The following is a 24,562-nucleotide window of genomic DNA, read 5'->3' as shown; positions in this document are numbered from 1 at the left end:
GCCAGGTCAGCAACCTGCAAGGAAATGCTGGTTCCCTGTCTGCGGGAGGGAGAGACAGCAGAGGGACACACATGGCAAGGTGGCGAGAGAGAAGGGAGGACTGCAGGGGACAGGACGGGAGCAAGGATGGGAAGGAGGCTTCAGGCAGGGGAGGTGTCTGAGAGGGTGACCTGGGCCTAGGGCTCCTCAGGAGGCAGTCTTTCAGAGGGAAGTGGAGAGGGGGCGGCGAGGAGGAGGGAGAAAGAGGAACAGGAGGAGGAGGACCACACCAGAATTACCTGATCAAGTGATAGCTGTGAGATGCCAGAGTGCAGCAGAGAGTGGGGAGGGGGGAGAGAGAGGAGGGACATGCGCCGGATCAGAGCAGTATGGGACAGAGAGAGAACGTCAGTCAAGAGTAAAACCGCAGCCTGCTGCTTCACGGCTGGGTTGGGGCCCCGCCTGGCCCTAAAACCTCCCCAGGACCAACCCACTCCCACTGCGACCACCACCCCCAGCCGTCGTCCTGAAGGGTGGGTGGGGAGGTCTGAGCCCGGCACGAGTGCTGTGGAAACCTGTGCCCTGGGTGACAGGTGGGGAGACAAGCCTAGAGAGGAGCCCCCCTGAAGCTAAAACTCACCAAAGAGTCTACACAGCAAGTCCTGGCCCAGCTTGGCTCTGGGCTCCCGGCTGGGTGCTCATTCCAGAAGCCACTGGACTCTGGCTGAGGGGGATGGGCTGGGGGCCACAGGGAGGCCTCCTTCTCCCCTGAACAGGGTGGTCTGGTCAGGACATCTCCCGGCCGAGGGCTCAGGAGGACGTTCACCTGGCTCGGGGTGGGAGCTGGCCTGTCTTGGGCAGGGAAGTCCACGGAAGGTGGTCAGGGCCTACTCACTTCTGGAGCACGAAGATGCCAACGATCAGGATGAAGGAGATCAGGTCGGCGGTGACCCACATGAGACAGTACTCGTCCGGGGGCTGTGGACAGATGGCCCACGACCAGCTTCCAGTCATGGCTGGTCCAGACCAGGGCTCCAGACCAAGGGCCCATGGGCAGGAGGATCGCACGTCACCATCAGGGAGGGGCAGAGGAGGACCTGGAGGGGGCTTGGGGGCTTGAGATGATATTTTGTAGGTGTGGGCCTGGGGTGTGTGTGTGTGGGGGGGGTGGGTGTGGGTGTGTGTGTAGGATAAAAGAGATCTGTGCAGTGTTCACTGTAGAGGTGGTGTGTTTTAAACCTAGAGGATTTATGTGCTTAAAGGGGCTTAATGCAAGAACCAAAATATGAAAGACAGATAGATGAATGAGAGGGTGTGACGTGATAAGTAGGTGCGCAGGTGGGTATGTGAAGAGGTGTGTGGCATCCATGTACATGTAAGAGTACATGTCGCTGTAGGCTGTGGAGTGTGGGAGCTTCCCCTCCAGGGGACCATAGCAAGGGGCCCAGCAGGGCAAAGCCTGCAGAGCAGCCAGGCTTCACACCCCCTTGATCTCAGGTAAACTAGAGGAGGGGCAGGGGTGGGCCAGAGGCACTTTTTGCTGTTGGTCAGTTCCTGTGGCCTGAAAATCAGAGTGTGCTCATAGCTACTGCTGCCACAGTCAGTTATTTCATCTCATTCCGAGATGAACCTTCAGAGGTTTGAAAAGACAATGGGTGGGTGGGCGGATGGAGATAACCACCCAAAACCTAGATCTGATTCACTGACACAGCCTCATCTTAGCCATGAGACCCTCCATCTGCCTTCATGACCCCAGGGAAGTGGCGGTGGGAGCACAGGAGGGCGGTCAGGGCCCCCCAAAGCCCTGAGAGCTGGGACTGGAACGCAGGCCTGTCTTCAGGTGCTCAGTTGGTGAACCAACTGAAAACTGGTTTTACTGGCTGTAACCTCTAAGAAGATTTTAATGTTCCCTATTTTTGCCCTGTTGCCCTCTTTTCCCAATGACTTCCCTTCCTTTAAAACAAAATATAATAATCTCCAACCCCCCGCCAAAACCCAAGTAGTTGTTTATTTGTCTAGAGCCTTTGGTGTTTTTCCCCATGTGGCTCAGGCCAAGGTTCCTACTACCACCCAGACCTTGGCGCAGGCCCCAGAGGTCAGGAGAATGTTCTTCATGCCTCAAGCCTGTCCCCTCAGGTGCTTCCCCCACCCCTGAGACCTCACCAGAGAGAGCCCGGGTGTGGAGCCTGCCCCCCAGCCCTGGAAGCCATAGGCAGCTCTCTGGACCCCCAACAATCCCCAACTCACCATAATCCAGAGAGGGGAGGGCACCTGGGATAAGGTGTGGGAGTTGTCAGAGGTGACAGATGGGACCCCCGCGCACCACAGCAGGGAGAAGAGCCACGGGGCATTGACTGTGTAGAGGTTCACGCTCAGGTTCCAGGATGCATAGTCCCTGTGGGGCAGGGACAGAGGCTGGTCGGCCCTTTGGCCAGTTTGGGAAGCCTTTAAAGCATGGCCCTTCACAACCTCACACCATCCTCAAAACTGTCCCTGGAGGAAGGAAACTCCGCTCTCAGAGGGCCAAGCTCACATACAAACTCAGGTCTGCCTGATGTTCTCAACCTCTCCTCTTTGAACCCTGAGCCTCTGTGTCCAGTCCTCTGGGTGAGCCTGGGCAGGATGGGGTGGGCACCTGAGCTCCTGGCGGGACACCTGAGTGTAGCGCAGGTTCAGCCGCTGGATGTGGCCCCTCCGCAGGCTGGCAGCTGCCTCCTTGGAGCCCGATGTCTGCTGGAAGCCAGGAGCCACCTTCTGCACGAAGGGCCTCTGCCTGTTAGGCAGCCACAGGACCTGCAGGCAGGAGAGGAGCAGCCTCTGATTTCCCTTCTATAAAACGGGGTTAGGGTGTCTATCCTGGAGGGGTTAAAAGAGGCGGGACCTGGCACGCAGTGAAAGCTTTCAGGTAGTAATCACCTCTGGGGGATGACTTGGTCCCAGCCATGGCTGGGAATTGCTTTGGCAACACCACAGGAAGTACCCCCTCCAGACCCTAGTCAGGGCAAGACTGATAACGCCCCAAATTTCAACTACTGTGCATGTGGCCACCAGCGTCTAGTGTGCTGTCATAGTTGGTATCGTATTTTTCTGATCCCCAGGTATCATGTAGGTAACACTTCATGGAAGTACCATGCTCTGAAGAATCTGGCCCTACTCCTGCCCTTTGTACATTTTACTTTATTTTTTTTCCTTTGTACATTTTAAACAACTTTCTTGTTTCCCTCTTGGCCCCATGATGACCCTGTCAGGGAGGCATGGGGCATGCTACCCTCATTTTACAAATGTGGAACCCTGAGGTCTGGAGAAGGGGACACGGTGAGTTTACTGCTTGAGTGGGACTCCAGGCAGGCCTGGTCTCCCTGAAGGTGGGGCAGGGCTGGGCGGAGCTCAGCTCCCTGGGGACAGAGCTGAGTGGGGCTGGGCTGCAGGGCCTCACCTGGTGCTGGGGGAAGCCTGAGCGCAGCAGGGCCTCCAGCGTGACGTTGAGGAAGCTGCCTCGGTAGGGGTGCTCCCGCGGCGGGTCGCGCAGGTTGAGCAGCAGCGTGGCATTGCCCTTGGCCAGCTCCAAGAGTTCCATTAGGCTGCAGATGGACTGGTTTTGGGCCTCCCTGTGGTCAGACGGTGACAGGGAGCTGGCCGTCCAGAAGGGGTCCGTCTGGCAGAGACAGGGACACACATGGTTGTCTCACCAGTCATATGGGGCCTCCACATGCCTTCCTGGCTATGGAACTTGGAGACAACTGAGCTGCCAGTGTCGGCTGGTGTGTGCAAGTCAGGCACATTGAAGGCTGGGGCCCTGTGGGACCTCTAGGAGAACCCAACCATAACCTCTCTATCCCAGTCGCTTGCCAAAAGAATGATTTGCTTGGAACATATCCCAGACCCCAGTCCGTTTTTCTCTCAGTAGCATTTCAGACCAGAGAACCAAATTCCTCTAGGGTTTTACAGTGTTAACAATTTTAGCTATTAACTGTTATAATCAAAATCAACTTTTTCTAGTAGGGGAGGCAGAACCAGAACAAGTAGTGACAACCATAATATCTGGGCTGCAGTGGCAGGAGCCCAAGGAGGCCGCCAACCAGCCTGGCTGTGAGTCAAGGAAGCTTGGCGTGTGAAGGTCACCTGAGCTGAGGGCTGCCCCTGGCCCTCTCCATGGAGTCCCTGACCATGCTTTCCATGCCTAGGACTGGGACAGGTGCTGCCAGACCTTCAGGAACCACTGGCCAGCATTGAGCCTCTGCAGCAGCGTCCAGTTGAGCATGGAGGCGGGCCTGCGGGCGAGCTCCGGGAATTCCTCCTCCACGTTGGTGGTGCGGCGCAGGGTGGCGTCGTGCATGAGGAAGGGCACGCCATCCAGGCTGTGGGAGGGTGGGGCCGCGGAGTCACTGCCCAGCCAGGTCCCTCACCCGCTCCTCCCACACGCTCCTCCCCACCCACTTACACCAGCCCACCTAGGGACCCAGGGCCGCTCTGCCCCTCTTCGGGCCTCAGCTTCCCCATCTGCATAGGGAAGTCAGTGGGCGGTAGGCGAATCCCTCGGCTCTCTCTGAGGGTCAGATGGGGGTGGGCACGGCTGAGGAGGAAGGGCTGGGCGTATTCTCTCAGCAACCCTGGGAGGTAGAGGCTATCTCATTTGATAATGGGGAAACTGAGGCTGGAGACAGAGGTCATCAAACTCAAGGCCTACCAGCCAGTAAGTGGTGGAACCTGGCTTAGAACCCAGTCCATGTGATGCCATAATGAGAAGAGTGCAAATGCAGGCCCTTTTAACAAGTTCCACCCTGCTATCATCCCGGTCTGCCCCACTGCTGGGGCTGCCAGTAGCCCCATAAGGTGCCTTAGCGTGAAACAGTAAAAGGCACAAGTGCTCCCCCTCCTCAAGACATTTTTCTACCATCTGCTAGAAAGTTTTGATAAATACACAATTCTATAATGTCTACAATGGGAACGGTATCCTTATACTGTGGTACCCCTGTTTAGTACCCTGCCCCCCTCCCCTTCTCAGACATGATGTTATCAGATCAGTATGGACACTTCTTGCCCTTTATACAAACACATACTTATATATCTACATGTAGAAATTGTATAGATCACTTTTATATGGTCTTTAAAAATATAATTGACATCACCATGAACGTATCACTCTGCACCTTGCTGATTTCACTCATCACAGTGTTTGTGCTCCATCTTGCTGAGCCATATAGATCTAGTCTTTCCATTAAGTGGATCTGTGGCAGGACTCCAGGTCCCTACCTCCACCCTGCTTGAATCAAGTGTCTGTTTTTTTCTCTATTTTATATCCTGGAGTATGGCACAAAATCTATTTGCATAAAATGGTGCCTGCCCTGCAGTGGATAATCCAAGCCTCTGCTCTCCCATCTCTAAGACTCTGGGACCAGACGTGTCTCCAGCAGAAACCTGGATGTGGTTGCATCAAGGAGGAGTAGAGGTGCTGTCCTCCCAAGCCCCACGCTTACCTGATGGTGACGTCAGCCTGGAGTCCATACAGCTTCTGCTCTAGGGCTTTCCTGAAGGACATCAGCGTGTGCTCTGGGGCCAGCTGGGGAGGAAGGTGGTGGTGAGGGAGAGCCAAGCTTTAGCTCAAGCACCGCTCCCCAACCCACAGAAAATCTTCCACGTTGGGAGGCTGGGGTAGACCTGGTTTTAATTCCACTCCTCTAAGCAGTAGCTGTGGAGCCCTGGGCATCCACGCAGCTTCTCTGAAGCTCAGTTTCCTCATCTGTTAAATCATGCCTACCTCATAGATTTTTTTGGTGGTGTGGGGGAGAGACAAGCAGGGATGGTTAGTGTTGATGTATATAAATGTTGGGGGTGGAGGGCTTTTTCACAGTCTTCTGCCTCTATGCAGCCTTGGGCTGGGCTGAATGCCAAGTTTCTTCCTGGTTACACCTTGAGTCCAGATGGAGATCCCCAAGGGAGAGGACAGAGTAGACAGCATGGCAGAGTTTCAGTGGGGTGACTGGTTTCTACATCTATACAGACATGACAAGACCATCTCCTAGACTGTTATAAGGATTAAAAGCCCCTAGCATGTTGCCTGATAAACAGTAAGTGCTTAATAAATGACAACTGTTACCCTATAGCATATACATTAGAAAATCCTAGGTCTAGTCCTGACTCTGCCGTTAACTAGGTTTGTGACCTTTGGTGCATCTCTTTATCCTGTGGGCCTCAGTTTCCCCATTTGGTCTTTGGCGGTATATGTACACGGTTCTCTGAGTGTCCTTCCAGCTGGGGCAGTCGGGGTTCCGAGTCTCCCTAGTTGTTTGGTCTGATGATCCTGTCATACCCTTTGCTGCCACTAGGGGTCAGCACCATACCAAGGATTGGGCTAGGACCATGTGCAGCGCAGGATGCAAGACAGGGAAGACATCTGGCAGTGAGGGATGGGTGGAAAGGGCTCCCATGGCTCATCCCATTGTCACCAAGACATGCTCATTCCCATCTTCTCTTTCTCTGGCCATGCTGTTCCCCACCATGTAACACACTCCCCTCCTCTGGGAAGCGGCCTGGCATGGCAAGGGCTTTGAAGCTGAGAAGGAGCAATTCCCCTTCCCAGTCACCAACCTGGGCCATCACACCTCACCTTCTGGACCTCGGTTTCTTTAGCTGTATAAAGGACTAATATTACCAAGCTCATAGATGAGGTAACAGACGTCAGCAGTCTCTGAAATGTGAGTTCCTTTCTTCCCCTTTCTGCAGGGCAGAGCAGCCTTGGGGGATATGCTGCCTTGTCTCCCGGTCAAGTGGGCTCGGTGAGACCCCACAGAGGCATCCAGGTGTGGACTTGGTGGGGTTCCTGCTCAATCACCTCTAAATGCCCTGTGGCCAGGCGTCCCACAAGCGACCACCAGAGAGGTACCAACACCCCCTCCCACGTGGCAGAAGGTAGACTGTGGGTAGACACAAAGAGCGTAACAGGGGCTATGAAGACCCTTGGGGGAAGTGTTTGGGAGGGGCAAAATCTCTTTTCTGGAGGCTTTTTAAACTCAGATCTCCCTGCGTTAGGTGCTGGCCTCCTTGAGAAAGAGGGTTGCTACTGCCTCAGGCCTAAAGGCAGATGGGGTTATTATTGTCAGAAGCGTGCATGTGGGGGTGTGGTTGTCACAGACTCATGGTGGTGGACCACTGTGGTTAAGAGGCCCAACTTTGGAGTCAGTCTGACCAAATATTAAAGTATGCACACACGCACAGGCCACCCACATAGGAAGGACACCCCCGCCCAGGGCACACAGATACCATCTCCAAGACAGGGATGAGCACTTGGGCTTACCACACACAGATGTGTGGACCCAGAGTCAAAACCTCCCACAGGCAGACATATACAGGTGTAGACACTGGTACTCATGCATTCACAGTGACACAGGGAGGACTTGTGTCAGACACCCACACCAGCCCCTCAAGGACCACCACCAGGATGCAATCAGCCAGATGCACAATGGGAGAAATTCTACAGGACAAATGACTCAGTTTCTTCAACAAATAAACAGCATATGGGGGAAAAAAGGGAGGGAGATTATTATAGACTAAAAGATACTTAGAAGACATCCCAGCCAGCTGTACCACGTGGACCCTGTTTGGATTCTGATTTTTCACAACTATAAAAAGATATTTTTGAGACAAAGTAAAGCTGAACACTGATTCAGTATTAGATAGTATTTAGGAATGATTATTAATTTGGTTAGGTGTAATAGTGGCAGTGTGGCGTGGTTCTGTTTTTAAAGTCTTTATGCATTAGAGATACATCCTGAAGTAAGCATGGATAAAATGATACAATACCTGGGATTTGCTTTAAAATATTAAAGCACGGGGAAAGACAAAGCAGGGCGATAGATGAAACAAGAATGGCAAAATGTTGATAAATGGTGAAGGTGGTATTGGATTCATTATACTATTCATTCCCCTTCTGTGAATGTTTGAAATCTTTCTGCTAAAACAACAATCCACATGGGGCCACCCCACTCCTTCCCTTTGCCCCTCGCTTCCTGCCTCAGCACACCCTACCCTCTTGTCCTGTGGCCTCCAGAGCAGGTGGGGTGGGTAATATGGGTCATGGAAAGAAAAACAGCGATAATCTGGGACCCTGCCTCCTGGAAGGCTGTCCTCCTAATTTATCCTCACAAAAGCCAGCAGCAGGGAGGCTTGGAGGGGACCAGCAACCCCCCAGACACACGGACAGCATGTGGCAAAACTGGACCCCAAATCCAGATCCTCTGACTCCAAAACCATGGCCTTTCTAGCTGGTTGCCTCCAAGAGGTGCGGAGAGCAGCATGGGGTGTGATGGGAGGGCACCAGGGTCCAGCTCAGGGGTGCAGGTCTCTGAGCCTTATCTAGGAAATGGGCACAATAATGGTGATATGCATCCCTGTCCGACGTGACGCCTCCTTTAAATGCTTACTTCGTGAGGCCCCCTAGACTACCCTGAAATTCAACAATACCATGGAACTCCCAATTACTGCCACAACCAAGAAAAAGCTCTTATAGAGCCCTCAAGTGCTCCCTGGTGGTGATGAGTGGTACTGCATCTGTTGAGAGCCAAAGTTCAAGGCTTTCGTAGGTCAAGAAACCCAGTCTAGAGAAGCAGGAGGGCTTGCCCAAGGTAACAGGAAAGCGTAACTCTTACTTTCTGTGAGCCAGACTCATATCTGGGCATATCACACATGATAACTCTTGCTTCCTGTGGCCATACGGTGCAGACACTCCCATCATCCCAGGGGACAAGATGAGGAAACTAGGCACAGAGGAGATAGAATAAGCCCTGACTCCCATAGCTGCCAAGGGGCCTGGAAGCCTGGCTCTGGAGCATACTCCCTCGAGGGGAGGGCCTACTGCGGGGTCACAGGGGTGGCAGAGCAGGAGCAGGTGCTGACTTTGACTCCCTTCCACTTTCCGTCTCACCCCGGTACAAATGTTTTCCTTTAGCAGTGGGCTCGGAGCTGCACCCAGCTCTCTTGCCTGCACAGCCTGGAGGGTTTTTCTGCTGCTTTGTCCCAGCCCCCGGGCCCTGCTCCCTTCCCCACACCCAGCATCTCTCTCTCTCCTGGGCCTTCCTAACATACAACCTGGCAGAATCTGGCCCTAGCCTAAAACCCTCCTGCATTTTTCCAGGGCCCTCAGGATGAAAGTGAAATCTTTCAAGCAAGATGCCTTCAGGCTCTTCAGGACTTGATCCCATTGAAACTCTCCAGCCTTTTCACCAATCCTTTCCATTAAACCCCTCCCACACCCACCCCCCCAACACCACCACCACAAAAAAGGGCTAAAAATTGTGGCTATTATTACATGTATTATATACATTTCCCTGCAAGCTCCTCCCTACAAGGAGATAGGTTTTTGCCTGTCTGCCCTCTGCAATGGCAGCTCCACCCACCCCTCACCCCAGTCTTTAGGGCCCACAAGTGGTACTCACCATGGGGGCCCCACGGTGGCCGATGAGGGCAGGCTTGGGGGCCAGGTCCTTTTTCTCCATGATGCAGGGAGAGGAGATGGTGAGAGGGGCCAGGTAGAGGGCAAACACCACGGTGAAGAAGGTACCGAGAATGGCCATCTGGGAGGCTGCAGACATGGGCCCAGCCATGAGCCCCAGGCAGCTCGGCAGGGTGTGCTGGATCTCCCTCCTCCCTCCACTTGTCAGGACCCAGATGCTTTGAGGGGACCCTGCACCAAGAGGATCCCCCATTCTTGCTAGGAAGGTGAACCTGGCCTCTACCTCACACACACATGTAGAGACACAGAGGAAGAAACACACAAGGCCGAGGCTGCAACCTCTGTGGAACCTGCAGGCCACTCTGAACCGGGACTCCCCACACTGAGAGCAAGGGCCGCACCGTATCCCCAGGCTACCTAGGTAATGTCCAGGCAGGGGCAGGACAAGCTGCCCTAGGTACTTGGAGCGCATGGAGGGTAGGTCCTGCCCAGTCATACTTACAGGATCGCTCTGCGCGGGCAAACTGTCCTGCCACGATCCAGGAGAGCGCAGTGACGGCGACCAGGGCCCCCACGTGCAGGAACGGTGCTGTGCCCTTGTGTGCAGGAAGGGGCAAGAGAGACTGCTGGCTCCCAGCTGTGCCCAGACCTTCCGGTTACCAACGTCCTTACGGCCTGTCTCTATCCATGGGGCAGGCAAGTGTCTCCATTTTTCAGTGGAGGAAACTGGGAGTCCAGGTACCCCGGATTGTAGCACCCTCCCTGCCTCTGAGTTGCTATGCGATGTGGACCCCTCCCTACTTCCTCTGGACCTTGATCTAGAGAAATGGGAGTGACCATAAGGCACTGTCCTGTTTTGAGGGTCCTGGGGAAGCAGCCACCCCATCCCCACCCCCACTCACCTGCAGGGAGATCAGCAGCACCTCCCACTCGTCTTCCCACAGCTGGGCCACAGCTGACATGGCCACCACTGTAGCCACCAGGATGACCACCAGACCTATCTGGAAGGGGAAGAGCCACCAGAGGGTCAGGGCAGCGTCAGAGCCCCATCGGCCCAAGGGTACCCAGTGTGTCTGAGAGGGAGAGCACAGGTAGAGAGACAGAGCAAGAGGCTGAGAGGTGGAAAGGGGAGAGTAGAGAGTACAAGAGAGACCGACAAAGCCGGGCAGAGGCAGCCGTGCAGAGGACAGTGAGAGAAGGAGAGGCAGGAGAAGGCAGGTGGACCCAGTGAAGAAGGGGCCGCAGGAGAAATAGAAGGGAGGGTTGAGAGCAGACAGGCGGGCTGGAGCTGGGGTAAGGTGGGGCATGGCCCCAGGGCTCAGGGTGTGAGGAGGCAATACACTTGGCAAATGCGGGGCCTCCCTGAGGCCAGCAGGTCCCGTGCTGGACCTTGCCCAGCCACCTTTCATCCAGCGCGCCAGGTGAGGAAACCAGGGCTCCCCAGGAGATGGGGCACGGGGGGACCTGCCCAGGTTGCAGGGCAGCAGGCTGAGGAGCCGGACCCTCTGCAGAGGCTGACACCCAGCCCGGCCTTCAGGCTGGAGCAAGCAGAGGTGAGGCAGGGGTCCGCCCCACACGCCCCGTTGCCAAGGCCTGCTCTCAGCCTCCTAGCTTCCAGCCTCTAATGTGTTCTGGGAGCTGCCCTCCCAGAGGAAGTGAGGAGCACAGCTCTGATGGAACACCAGATGGAACCTTCATGGGACAGAAAGCTCTGGGGACAGATGGGATCTGAAATATGTCATGTAACACAAGACGCTCCCCCAAACTAAGTAATGCCTGCTTTCTGGTTACTCAGCCCCCCAGGGTCCCTGCCTCGGGCTCTGGATCTCACTCTGCCCAATCCCTCCACAACGCCAGGCCTGCCTCATAAAACTCAGGTCGCACCTCTACCCCGAAGCCTTCCGCGGCCCCTCTCTCCATAGGCACCTGCCAAGATGGCCACGTCCGGCCCTCCTGACTTCCAACTGCCTGCTCCCCAGCTGCTCTCTTTGCCAGTAGGGCTCTCGCCTTCTTTTTCTTCTGACAGTGCCTTTCCTGGAGGCAGCGGTATTGTGAGAGCCCTCTAACGACCAAACAAGCTCTAAATTGAGTTTCTAGCTCGTCAGGGCAGAGACAGAGGCTGATCCATCTTCGTTCCCTGCCAGGCGGGGAAGATTCACCCCCGTCTGGGATTAAGTTTGCCTTTGGAGGTTTGTCGTTCCGGCCCATCAGCCTGGAAACAAATGTTCCAATAAGAAGCAGTAATAAGGCTGAAATGGATAGGAGCCCTTACGGACTGTGACATGCCGGTCCAGAGGACACGGGAAGAGAGACATGAAGGTGCATGGAGGGCCCGAGTGTGCCTGGCTCTGTGGGAGGCACTCCGCTTGCTCCTCGTGTTTATCCTCATAAAATCCCAGCTGAGATGTTATCATCTTCATTTTACACGTAGGAAAATGGGGCTCAGATAGCCTAAGGGTTTGCTTGGTCACGTAGCTTTGAAGTGGGGGCAGATTCAGAAGCAAACCCCATTCTGCCCGTCTCGGAGGTCGTGCTCTTTCTGGGATGTCACACTGCAGTGGAGGGAGCCCACGAGTGTCCTAACCATTCCTGAGCATCCTCCCAACCCCCCTACCCCAACATGCAGGCTCCCTGCCCCTGCTGCCCTCCAGGCCATAGCAAGCATCTATGAAGGGTCACCTCTGAGCATTTTATTACAGTATTTTAACTGCTAGTGGAAATACTTGTAATAAAACTGATTTCCAAGGATCCTAATGCAATTAAAAATTTTTCCTCTCTGAATTCTGCAGTGGCTGTAGTGGCAACCTTATGCTCCACAGCATTACCGCAGTGGTTAAGTTCTGTGGGGTTTCCCCACACATGCCGTGTCCTTAAGCCACGATAACAGTGCTGACTCCCAACAACTCTACCACCCTCCCTGAAGTCTGACTGGAAAGGATACATCCCACCCAGAAGGCTCAGGGGAAGCCTCTGAGAAAGCGGTCTCTGGTTTTCTGTGCTGGAGGCACCGCGGTTTGTGACAACAGCGGGAGGGGTGGATACAGGAGCTACGTCCGTTCATTCAGTGAGCCTTGCCTGGGTGCTGGGACCCGGAGGAGTTGGAAACCAGCTCTGCCAACAGGTGGGCCTCTTGCGGGGGTAGCTGAAATCTGGGTTCTGTGGTCTAAGTGGCAGATTGGCCCAGGGTTCAGGGACCCACTTATGTCACATCCCTCGGTGACTGTGCCTAATGGGGGTGGTTAACTTCTCAAAGCATGTTTCCTGAACTGTGAAACGGGGAGAGTGAGCGCCTACCTGAAAGGGATTTGGAAAGATAAATGAGAAAATGCAAGAGAAACGCTCAGCACCATGGCTGGCACCAAAATAATAAGTGCTTACTAAATGTTAGTGGTATAATTTTTAAAAGTGGACATAATATCAAATAAACAGGATTATTTCAAGGAGTAAATGAAATACAGTGTGGAAAGAGCCTCACATGTAACCCAATAAATGATGGTTGTGGCACCATACCTGACGGGCAGGATGAATGTTCCTTCCTAAACCGCAACTAGAGGGATAGAGGCTAGACACCAGGAAGAACTGTGAAGCCTGGGCCGGCTGTTTGGAAGGAAGTCTGGATTCACTGGCGGTGCTGATGCGGACGGCCTAGGGAGGTGGGAGCTGTGATCAAAGCCCCTCACAGCGGTGGCACCTGAACTGATGCTGGGGTGGTAGGTGGGGTGGGGGGGTATCTCAGGGAGACCACCTCCTATTTGCTTCAAAGCCCCCAAGTACCCTTCCACCTTCTTCTTCACGTCCTGGACCCCTGGACTTCTCCTGGAGGCTCACCTGGGAGGGGTTTCTGGAAAATAGGAGCTTTGGGAGGACCGGGGAGGAGGGGGAAGGGCCCCAAGTGGACATCCAGATCCACTCAGCGTACCCAGCCTGCCGCAAATAGCTCCCTCCCCGCAGTGCCTAGAGGCCCTCTGTCCTCCAGCCCTCCCCTCCTCAGGACTCGGGGGGGAACTGGAGACTCTCAGAATAAAGATTGTGATGAAAACATAGCATAAAACTATATAGCATTAAGTATAGTACTGGTATAGGACCAGAGAGATAAATGAAAGTAAATAAAAAAGCTTAGAAACAGATCTAAATACATAAAAATATTTAGTATATGATAAGAGTGGCATCTCAAATTAGAGTGGAAAGGGTGGATTACTCAACAGAGAGCTGGGAGCATTGAGAAGCAGCATTGAGAAGCCATCTAAAAAGCACAAAGTAAGATCACATTGTACCCTAAAATAACTTCCAAAAGGACAACAAATTTAAATGTTAAAAAAAAGTAGAAACATAATGACCAAATGATACCACAGAGACATTTTTTATCATCTTGGAGTGGGAAAGACTTTTCTGACATGAAACCCAGGAGCCATAAAAGAGATGACAGAATCCCTAAGCATAAAAAATCCGTAAGGATAAAAAAATTCCTGTGGCAAAAATACAACAAGCAAAGTCAAAAGATGAATGACAACTAGGAAGGATGATTTGCAGTTCATCAGCCAAAGGCCTCATTTTCCAAATCTATAAAGAGCTCCTGCAAATTAATAAGCGAAAAGCAAATCTCACAGCAAAAAGGGCAAATGACATGAGGAGACAGTTTATAGAAAAAGAAATGTCAATGACTTAAGCAGATGAAAGATGCTGAACTTAACTCATCATAAGGGCAATGCAAATTAAAACTACACAGTATGGAGGGACTTCCGTGGTGGTCCAGTGATTAAGACTCTGTTCTACCAATGCAGGGGGCCCAGATTTGATCCCTGGTCAGGGGACTAGATCCCGCATGCTGCAACTAAGACGCGGCGCAGCCAGAGGAATGAATGAATGAATGTATGGGACTTCCCTGGTGGCACAGTGGTTAGGAATCCGCCTGCCGGTTCAGGGGACACAGGCTCAATCCCTGGTCTGGGAAGATCCCACATGCCGCAGAGCAGCTAAGCCCATGCACCACAACTACTGAGCCTGCTCTCTAGAGCCCGTGAGCTACAACTAATGAGCCCGCGTGCTGCAACTACTGAAGCCCGTGTGCCTAGAGCCCACAAGAGAAGCCACCGCAATGAGAAGCCCGCACACCACAATGAAGAGTAGCCCCCACTCGCCACAACTAGAGAAAGCCTATGTTGCAGCAACGGAGACCTAACACAGCCAAAAATAAATGAATTTTAAAAAAACAAAAACCAAAAAACTACACAGTATGGACATCTCTTAAGAAACTAAAAATAGAGTCACCATATGATCCAGCAATCCCACTCCTGGGCATATATCCAGAGAAAGCCATAATTTGAAAAGATACATGCACCCCAATGTTCATTGCAGCACTATTTACAACTACAACAGCCAAGACATGGAAGCAACCTAAACGCCCACTGACGGATGAATGGATAAAGAAGATGGTGGTACATATATACAATGGAATATTACTCAGCCATTAAAAAGAATGAAATAGTGCCATTTGTAGCGACATGGACGGACCTGGAGATTGTCACTCTCAGTGAAGTAAGTCAGAAAGAGAAAGCCAGACATATGATACCGCTTATGTGTGGAATCTAAAAAAATGGTACAAATGAACTTATTTGCAAAACAAAAATAGCATCACAGATGTAGAAAACAAACTTAAGGTTACCAAGGGGGGGAGGCAGGGAGGGATAAATTGGAAGATTGGGATTGGCATATACACACTACCATATATGAAATAGATAACTAATAAAAACATACTGTACAGTACAGGGAACTCTACTCAATACTCTGTAATGACCTATATGGGAAAAGAATCTAAAAGAGCGGGTATATGTATATGTAAGACTGAATCACTCTGCTGTCTGGCAGAAACTAACACAACACTGTAAATCAACTATACTCCAATAAAAATTACTTTTAAAAAACCACTACACTGAGGTACCGTTTTCACCCTTTGGGACTGGCAAAGTCAGGAAATCCCTGAACACTTTATGTGCAAGGGTGATTTTATAGGCACAATCATACATTACTGAGAGAGCATGAATTGGTGGCACTTGGCAAGGAGGCAGTTTGGCTGGAACTATCCAAATTACAAAAGTACACACTCTTTACCCAGCAATTCCCCACACGGGTCACTGCCACATTGTGCTGCCAGTGAACTGAGGTTAACTGGGATGTTGATCAGGCCCATCAACAGGGGACTGGCTAGATACCTCGGGAACTAGGGATTAGATGGTGGGACAGGAGCAAGGGATGGACACCGATGGGAATGCTCTTATTGTACTGAAGGGGAGGGAGCTCCAAGAATTTTCTGTGGGGAGAAAGAGCGGGGAGGGGCATGATGGGGGTAGGGGATTAAGAGGTACAAACTATTATGTATAAAATAAGCTATGATGATATATTGTACAACACAGGGAATGTAGCTAATATTTTATAATAACTACAAATGGAGTATAACCTTCAAATATTGTGAATCAGGGGCTTCCCTGGTGGCGCAGTGGTGAAGAATCCGCCTGCCTGGGAAGATCCCACGTGCCACAGGGCGACTAAGCCCGTGCGCCACAACTACTGAGCCTGCGCTCTACAGCCCGTGCTCCGCAACAAGAGAAGACACTGCAATGAGAAGCCCGCGCACCGCAACAAAGAGTAGCCCCTGCTCCCAGCAACTAGAGAAAGCCCACACACAGCAACAAAGACCCAATGCAGCCAAAAATAAATATAAAAATAAAATAAATTAATTTTATACTTCAATTAAAAAAAAATACTACCCCAAATTTTTTTTCTTAAGGTGCAAAATAGAGAGTATAATAGGCTACTACTTGTGTTTAAAGAAAAAGGAAATGTGTGTGTGTATGTGTGTGCATATATATATATATATGCACACACATACACACACACATTTGTATGTACTTAAAATATCTCTGGAAAGATAATAGGGAGATTTACATTTTGTACTTCTTTGTACCTTTGTAATTTTGAACCATATCAATGTATTAATGGTCAAAAGTTGGTTAAAACAAAACCAAAAAGAGTAAGAATTCCTTAAAATCTTAGAATCAAATGATAGAATCTTGGAAACAGAAGGGTAGAATTCCCAGCCCCTGTTTGAATACTGAGCCCCAGGGAACTCCTTCCCTCCAGGTGCAGTGGGGTCCAGCTATGGATCAGCTCCACCAGGAAGGACCTTCCTCATGCTGACATCTCTTGGGAGGGATCAGAGGGGAGAGGGAGGCAGGACTGGCACCCTGGGAGCTGGCATCAGTGCAGATGAAGCAACCTGAGCCCCCTTCCCCCTGGAGAAGACTCCGTGCACTGATCTGCTGCCCTGGCTGGCTCGGGCCTCCGGACTCCTCTCCACTGGGATCAAGCAGGTGCGCCCTGGCCTGCTGAGAGCCAGGCATGCCCTGGAGGAGGTGGCTGCGGTGTGCGCTAGCCACACCTGGGGTGCCAGCGGGTGCAGTTCTTTCAAAGTGTCAACTTTATAGCTGGGAGAAGAAAGTCCCTCACAGAGGGGACTTCAGAAGCCCAGAGGAGATCTTAGGAAAGAGTGACAAGCAGGAAGAAGGTGGGAGGGGACCAGAGGCAGCTCACTGCTTTTTTTTTTTTTTTTTTTTTGGCTGCGTTGGGTCTTTGTTGCTGTGTGTGGCCTTTCTCTGGCGAGTGGGGTCTGCTCTTCGTTGCGGTGCGTGGGCTCTAGGCGCGTGGGCTTCAGTAGTTGTGGCTCGCGGGCTCTAGAGCACAGGCTCAGTGGTTGTGGTGCACGGGCTTAGTTGCTCCGCGGCATGTGGGATCTTCCCGGACCAGGGATCGAACCTGTGTCGCCTGCATTGGCAGGCAGATTCTTACCCACCAGGGAAGTCCCATGGCTCACTGCTCTTCATCCCTCCAAGATTTCAGTCCCCCGGGTCTAACTCCTCAGTTCCAGATCTCAGAGGCCCCCCTGGAGGCCCACAGGCACCTCCCTCTCCACGAAGCCCAACTGGAGCTCACCACGTCCTTCTTCCGGTTCCTGCTTCGTATCTTTCTAGCTGGAAGTGAGCACCTCCCCTCAGAGTCACTCTGGACCCATCTCATGGGCTCGTGGTTATTTCTGGACATTTCTGCCCCTTCCTAAATGGCATGCTCACTCTGAGTCAGGCTCTAGGAAAAGAGGTGGCCCGTCCTTTCCTCCAAGGCCCAGGTGTTCCTGGGAGGGAGAGGCTCTCTCTTGGTCAGCTCTGCGCCACCCCTGCGCCCGCTAGGCCCTTAGAAAGAGCAGGCATCAGCCACATGTATTCAGCACCATGCGTGCCACAAACAGTAAGCAAGAGAGCCAAGGCTCTGGAATGTATGAAGCCTCTTTGCTTTGGGACCAGTCCCGCGTGGGGCACCAGGGACACGGAGATGGAAAGTCAGTTCTGGCCTGCACGGAGCTCCCGGACCAGGAAGGGCTGGGGTCAGGGAGCCAGATGGAAATGGACAATGAGATGTCAGGACTGTGGCAGGGGAGCCTGAGGGCGCTGGGGGAGCCTGAGAAGTCTTGTGTAGGTGGGGAGGAGAACCAAGGAAGGGTCCAAAAGAGAGAGAAAGGGAGGAGTGAAGGGGTAAAGCAGAGAAAAGGCAGACATGCTGGGAGGGCCTGAGATGTCTCATGTGGCAGAAGCTGAGGGTGACAGTCCCATGAGAGCAGTTGGGAGACCTCAGCTGGGGCCAAGTCACGCAGAGCCTTAATGCCGGGTGGGGGAATTTGGATCACCCTGGGAGCAATGGAAGTGGTGGGAAGGGCTTTAAATTGGGAGAAATATCACTGGATCAGAGTTTTTAAATGAGCTCACTGAAGAGGAGAGGGTGAGACTGAAGGCAGAGCCAGCCAGAGGGCCGTAGCTGTGACCTGTGCTGGTTAAGCACACGGCTACAGAGCTAAGATCCTGGACCCTCCACTTATTAAGTGGGAGACCTTGGGTGAGTTACTTAACCTCTTTGTACCTCAGTTTTTCCAACTGCAAAATGGGATCATAACAGTACCTAACATCGCAGGGCTGCTGTGAGAGTTAAATGAGTTAATACAGTCTAGACCCCGAGAACAGTGCTGAGCACACAGTGAGTTCTCAGTGTTAGCTACTAGAACAATTATAATCATGATGCAGGAGAGGGAAGATGTGTCCAGGTTCTCCCGCTGCTGCTGTGGCGTCCGGCCTCCCCGCTCCTCCCTAAGCCCCCACGGAGGCAGCCCTTACCTTGTGCAGCCAGTGCAGGTTCATCTGCTGCCCCACGGCAATGTGACATAGTGCCAGGACCTGAACAGGAGGCCCACAGGGCTAGAGTCAGGCACCAGGTGTGACCTGGAGGTTTCTGCCAGTTCCCCAGACACCCTGCTCCCCACTGCTCTCTGGGCCTGGCTCAGCCAGTCAGCAAACCTCCCTGAAGGCGATGGGAATGCCCAGCCCTGCCCAGCCGAGCCCAAGCCTGGCCTCCACCCAGATGATTCCAGACCTCCAGGCTCCTCCTCCTCTAGGATTTTTTCCCTCAAGAGGTCACTGGGCCCTGCTTCACTTGGACTGCCTAATTAATGTTTTGGGAGTTCCAGGCTCCAGGATTCTGAAGCAGACTTCAGCCTTGTCCCCCAGGATGCCCCAGTCCAGCCTAGGGACTAACCTGAGTCTGAGGGAGTAACGTATTGGGAGCAGGAACCAAAGCAGAAGTTCCTGGAAGAGGAAGTCTACAGTGGGGCCTAACAGTGGGATGCTCCATGGGGTCGGAGGAAAACATGCCAGGATGGGGCAAAGCAAGAGGACCTCCCTCCTTGAAGGAACCAAGCCCCAGAAGCCAGGAGAAAAGCCAGCTGCCCTCCTCAGACCAGGGCGGGCCCCTCCATCAGCCCAGCACAGGCCAGGTCTCCCTTTCCCTGGGCACAGGGCCACCTGCCCTCTGAGACAGCCCCACGTACCTGGAGGCCTGCAACATAAGTGAAGGCGGCTGCTGTGGTCATGAGAATGGGCACGGACCAGTCGCTCCAGTAGCCCATGCGGTTGTAGAGGTACCTGCCAGGAGGAGAAGGGGCAAGGGTCACACCTCCACCAGGGAGCCAGGACGCTCCCTTGGGGCGGCCAGCTCTCACGCGGCCTGCTCAGTGACCCGGCCCTGCCCACTCAGTGAGGAGGTCATTGTCTCCCTGGTCATAGGTCAGCCTCTGGATAGCTCATGGGGGACATCTGGGCATGCCAAGAAGCATAAACAAGAAGACAATTCCCCTTAATTCTACTGCACAGAAGTAACCATCACCAAAACTTTGCTGACTCCTTCCAGTGGGTTCCCCCCTCTGCTTATATATATATATATATTTTTTTTTTTTTTTAAGAAGGCTGCTATTTTATACATTTATTGTTTGTTTATTTATTTATGGCTGCGTTGGGTCTTCGTTGCTGCATGCTGGCTTTCTCTAGTTGCGGCAAGCAGGGGCTACTCTTCGTTGTGGTGCTCAGCTTTTCACTGCGGTGGCTTCTCTTGTTGCAGAGCATGGGCTCTAGGCACACGGGCTTCAGTAGTTGTGGCTCGCAGGCTCAGTAGTTGTGGCGCACGGGCTTAGTTGCTCCGCGGCATGTGGGATCTTCCCGGACCAGGGCTTGAACCCGTGTCCCCTGCACTGACAGGCAGATTCTTAACCACTGCGTCACCAGGGAAGCCCCCCACCCCCACTTATATATTTGTGTAAACAGCAAAGCCGGGCCCCTGCTGCGTACAGCACAGCAGTCAGAGTTCAGGTGTTGGAGGGAGGCACACGCAGATTCAAATCCCCTGGCTTGCAGGACTCTGTGGAGGTGACAGTCTCCCCTGAATCTAAGATGCCATTGATTGTGACGTTCATCTCAATTTCTATGTTAACATGTGAAAAGATGAGGTCTTAGGATTGATGAAATGTAATACCTGACTTCCCTGAGCCTTAGTTTCCTCACCTACAGGATGGGGATAACAAAGTGCCCTTCATAGTGTTTCCTGAGGATGAAGTGAGGTGAGGAACATGGTAAGTACTCAATTCTCTGCTTCTTATTAACACAAGCATTTACTGAAGTCAATAAAATCCTGAGGAAATGTGATTTTTTTAAAATAGTCACGTGGTCTTCTATTGAATTAATGTACCATATGAAGCAAACTTCCTACTACAGACAATTAATACTTTCCAATTATTCACTATCATAAATTAACAGGTGTTTTTTTTTGCACATACCTTTCTGTATTATTATTTCCTCAGGATAGACTCCTACAAATAGGATTACAGGGCCAAAGGGAGTTAACTTTTTAAGGCTCCTGATAGATGCTGCTTAGTTGCTCTCCAGGAAGACTTAACCACCCATATGCTCCCTGTATAATTGGAGAAACTGAGGCTCAGAGAAGGCAGCAACTTGCACACGGTCGTCAGAGAAACTGAGCCGGCGCCAGGCAGCTTCAGGCCTGCTGCCATCTTGGGCCTGGGCAGGGGGCTGGGAGGGGACACCAGGAGGACACTATGGGGCATCTGCCCTCCCCTGGCCCTCACCCTCAGATCCCAGTGGAAAATCTGTTGGGGAAACTGAGGCCCAAAGAAGGGCAGGCCCCGGCCCTAGCGACTACTCCTGCAAAGTGTTCTGGATCCACTTGTCTCTCCCTTTTGGCAGGGAGCCCCCCCTGGACGGCAACAGCCCGGATGGTCCCTTCCTGGCTTTCCCTGTCTAGCCCTGACCACCTCGGTCTCACTCACCTTCTCTTGCTTCATGAGCTATCCCCGGAGACTCTCTAGACCCTGAGGACCGGGCCAGGGGCTCCTGAATCCCAGCACCAACTCCAAGAAACTGAGGTGACAGGGTGAGGGAGCTGCAGGTCCTCAGGCCATCCCTAAGCCCCAGGCAGCCCTTCCCTCTGCAGCCTCTTCGACAGGGCAGGCATCTCGCCTCTGCTTGAGCTGCCCAGTGACAGGGAGCTCACCCTCTGGGCAGAGTGGGGTAGCTCCGTGGACAGCATGATACAGTCAGGAAGGTTCAAGTCCCTGTCCCAGATCTGACTGCATCTTGCTGTGTGACTTTGGAAAGGCTATTTAACCTCTCTGAGCCTCAGTCTCCTCGACTGTCCCCAGTATGTGCATTTGGCACCAAATGGTTGTGTGGCCCTGGTTGAGTCCTACCCCTCTCTGGGCCTTAGCTTCTCCTCTGTACATGTTGGGGATAGACCATCACCTGGGTAGCAGACCTGCAGTTCAGCAGAACTGTCCAGGGTCTACAGTCAAGGGCCAGCAGAGAATGTTCCCATTTGCCCACAGCAGTGCCTGTGCTTTGGATACCTGAAGGATGAATAATTGATTTATGGCATTTAATAAAGGCCAGGGGCCACCTCTGGGACTCGGCTGGGGCTCCGGCTCATCTTGCTGGGCTGCGGCGGGACGGCAGCCGGTCCTTTATTGAGCTCATTAATAACAGAAGCACAGCCTAATGCCATGCAGAGGGGAGTGGATGCTCAGGCTGCATGAACCGAATCTTAGGATCATCACAAAATCCTAGAACCACAGCCCATCAGAAGCCCAGAGTCCAGATATCCTAAATTCTAACATAATGGCCACCAGCTGGATATTTGGCCTCCCAGGAAGCAGCCCTCAGGTTTAGGTGAGCTTGGAGCCCTCTCATGCCCATCATCTTATTTCATCCTCAGGAAGACCTGATGAGGTCAGTTATTGAGGACTCACACTTATGTGCCCATGGTCACACTGAGCTGAACTTCTTTTTTTTAAATTAATTTATTAATTAATTTATTTTGGGCTGCATTGGGTCTTTTTTTTTGTTGGTTTTTTTTTTTTTTTTTTTTTTTTTTTTTTTTTTGCGGTACGTGGGCCTCTCACTGCCGTGGCCTCTCCCGTTGCAGAGCACAGGCTCCGGACGTGCAGGCTCAGCAGCCATGGCTCACGGGCCCAGCCGCTCCGCGGCACGTGGGATCTTCCCGGACCGAGGCACGAACCCGTGTCTCCTGCATCGGCAGGCGGATTCTCAACCACTGCGCCACCAGGGAAGCCCTGTGTTGGGTCTTCGTTGCTGCACATGGGCTTTCTCTAGTTGTGGCGAGCGGGGGCTGTGCTTCATTGTGGTGTGCAGGCTTCTCATTGTGGTGGCGTCTCTTGTTGCGGAGCATGGGCTCTAGGCGTGTGGGCTTCAGTATTTGTGGGACATGGGCTCAGTAGTCACGGCTCGCAGGTTCTAGAGCACAGGATCAGTAGTTGTGGCGCACGGGCTTAGTTGCTCTGTGGCATGTGGGATCTTCCCCGACCAGGGCTCGAACCCGTGTCCCCTGCATTGGCAGGCGGATTCTTAACCACTGCTCCACAAGGGAAGTCCCTGAACTTCTAACCAAAAGGAAAAGGCAGTACTGGATGGACAGGGAGCACTGGCTGCCAAGCCCCAACTCTGCCCCCCAACTGGTTGTGTGAACTTGGGCCTCAGTTTCCACACCTGTCAATGGGGGAGTTCCCACTAGAACCGAGGGAACGTCCCCTCCTCTGTGCCTTTCACTGTTTAACAAAGGCAGACAATGGGGGAGCAGGGGTGGGGGGTGAGGAAGAAACAGGTGCCCTTGTGCACCCGGGTACCAGCCTCAGCTCTGCCCTCGGACCCGAGGCTGCTGTCCACAAAGGACCCTGAGCTTTCCTAGAACCACCTACCAGCCCTGCCCAAGGCCCTGCTCAGGGAGTTAGGAGGCCTGGGGTCTGGGGACACCTTCTCTGCTGAGGCCTTGGTCTCTTTGGGCCTTGGAGTCTTTGTCTACAAAGGGGTCCAGAGGTCCCAGCCCCCAGCTGAGCCCTGCCCCCATCTTACATTCCGATTTTCATGAGAGCAGCACGAGGAAGGAGTTCCCTGTTCTCCCCAGCTGGTCTCAGCTCCTCACTAAGCCTCTGTTCTCTCCAGAGGACTGTGTCCCCAAGGCTATACAGAGATTTGGTGGCCAGTGGTGGCAGAGCCCTGAGCACCAGCCTGGCAGAGAGACTCAAACCCAAGCCCCCCGTCCCAGCTGCCGGATGACCAGGCCCCAGGCCCCCGCCCCCTGATACCCACTCACCAGTTGAATTCATCGTAGTCGTTGTGGACTTCCCACCAGAAGTACAGCCAGGTGAGCGTGAGGCCGAAAGTGAAGATTAGGAGCAGGAACCAGAGGCGCTCCCACTGGAGGGGCCAAACGAGGAAAGGGGTCAAGTAGGCAGGGACAGCCCCTCAGGCCACCTCCACCCACAATGTTCCCACCCCTCCCGCTTTGTACCCCAACTGCCAGGCAGGGATTACTGCCCTCTTCACACAGGTGGGGACCTGAGGCTCAGAGAGGGAAGGGACCTATCCAACATCACTGAGCCCGAAGTCACAAAACAGTGGGGGGCCAGAGCTGGGCCCTTTGTGCTGCAGCCTGAGGCCCTCCCAGTGTTCACCAGTCTCCAGGAGCAAAGGCCATATCTGCCTAAGCCTTCACACTGGGAGGGTGATCCGCAGTCTGAGGGGTCACATTCCTCACCTCCTTCCCTCCTCACACACGCCTGAAAAGTAGGTGTTCTTCCTCACCTCTGCCCCCTGCTACACTGAGGCCCAGAGAGGTGAAGTGACTTGCCCAAGTCACACAGCAAGTTAGAAGAGGACTAAAGAGCAGTGCCCCAGCCTCTAGAGTTGAAGGAATGCGGTGTTCTACAACCCCCAGCAGGGGTGGCCTCTCTCTCCTGGGCGGGGTGGGGGGGGCATGGGGGGTGCTGACGCCACCTCTGCTGCTTCCCGAGAGGTCTGCAGTCACTTCCGCTGGGCCCTTGGGCTCATCCCTGCTTTCATCCGTCCCCTTATCTCAGAAGCACAACAAGCTTGGAACATCCTGCTCTCTGGGAAACTGCTGAGATCATCAGTACAAACAACAGCCCTTGAGGGGAAGTCAGTGCAGGAGACAACCAAGACCACCCTCCACCTTGAGGGGCTGGAGGGCTTGGAGGAGCTCAGCATCTCTCACCCAGCCACTTCCCGGGCCCCTTGCCGGGCTCCCCGCAGCTTTCCGGCCTTCTTTGATCCTTCCTGCACCGGACAGCCAGCTTGGAGCTACAGTTCTAATCCCAGTTTAACCTCTTGATGGCTCCATCTAGAAAGCAACCCCCCTCTGGTCCATAGGGCAGCCCTCCTC

General features: G+C 53.2%; 1 protein-coding gene across 5 annotated transcripts in view; it reads right to left on the bottom strand.

The window, feature by feature from the left end:
* GDPD5 (glycerophosphodiester phosphodiesterase domain containing 5) overlaps positions 1-24,562 on the bottom strand; it is an 89,368-nt gene that overhangs the window by 5,268 nt on the left and 59,538 nt on the right. For 2 of the 5 annotated variants that reach the window (XM_059070816.2, XM_059070817.2), the window contains 13 exons: positions 23,474-23,577; positions 19,350-19,443; positions 18,640-18,699; positions 10,330-10,428; positions 9,930-10,023; positions 9,411-9,556; positions 5,457-5,539; positions 4,187-4,337; positions 3,416-3,634; positions 2,615-2,772; positions 2,227-2,374; positions 875-957; positions 279-293 (listed from right to left, as the gene is read on the bottom strand). In XM_059070816.2, the coding sequence (XP_058926799.1) occupies positions 279-293; positions 875-957; positions 2,227-2,374; positions 2,615-2,772; positions 3,416-3,634; positions 4,187-4,337; positions 5,457-5,539; positions 9,411-9,556; positions 9,930-10,023; positions 10,330-10,428; positions 18,640-18,699; positions 19,350-19,443; positions 23,474-23,577 (1,454 nt within the window). Of the gene's footprint in view, positions 1-278; positions 294-874; positions 958-2,226; positions 2,375-2,614; positions 2,773-3,415; positions 3,635-4,186; positions 4,338-5,456; positions 5,540-9,410; positions 9,557-9,929; positions 10,024-10,329; positions 10,852-18,639; positions 18,700-19,349; positions 19,444-23,473; positions 23,578-24,562 lie in introns of those variants that run through there. The other 3 variants (XM_059070818.2, XM_067038479.1, XM_059070815.2) reach the window with 2 other exon arrangements.

The sequence above is a fragment of the Kogia breviceps genome, chromosome 7 (assembly GCF_026419965.1).
Source record: "Kogia breviceps isolate mKogBre1 chromosome 7, mKogBre1 haplotype 1, whole genome shotgun sequence".
NCBI lineage: Eukaryota > Metazoa > Chordata > Mammalia > Artiodactyla > Physeteridae > Kogia > Kogia breviceps.
This window is presented reverse-complemented; position numbering and strand designations above follow the sequence as displayed.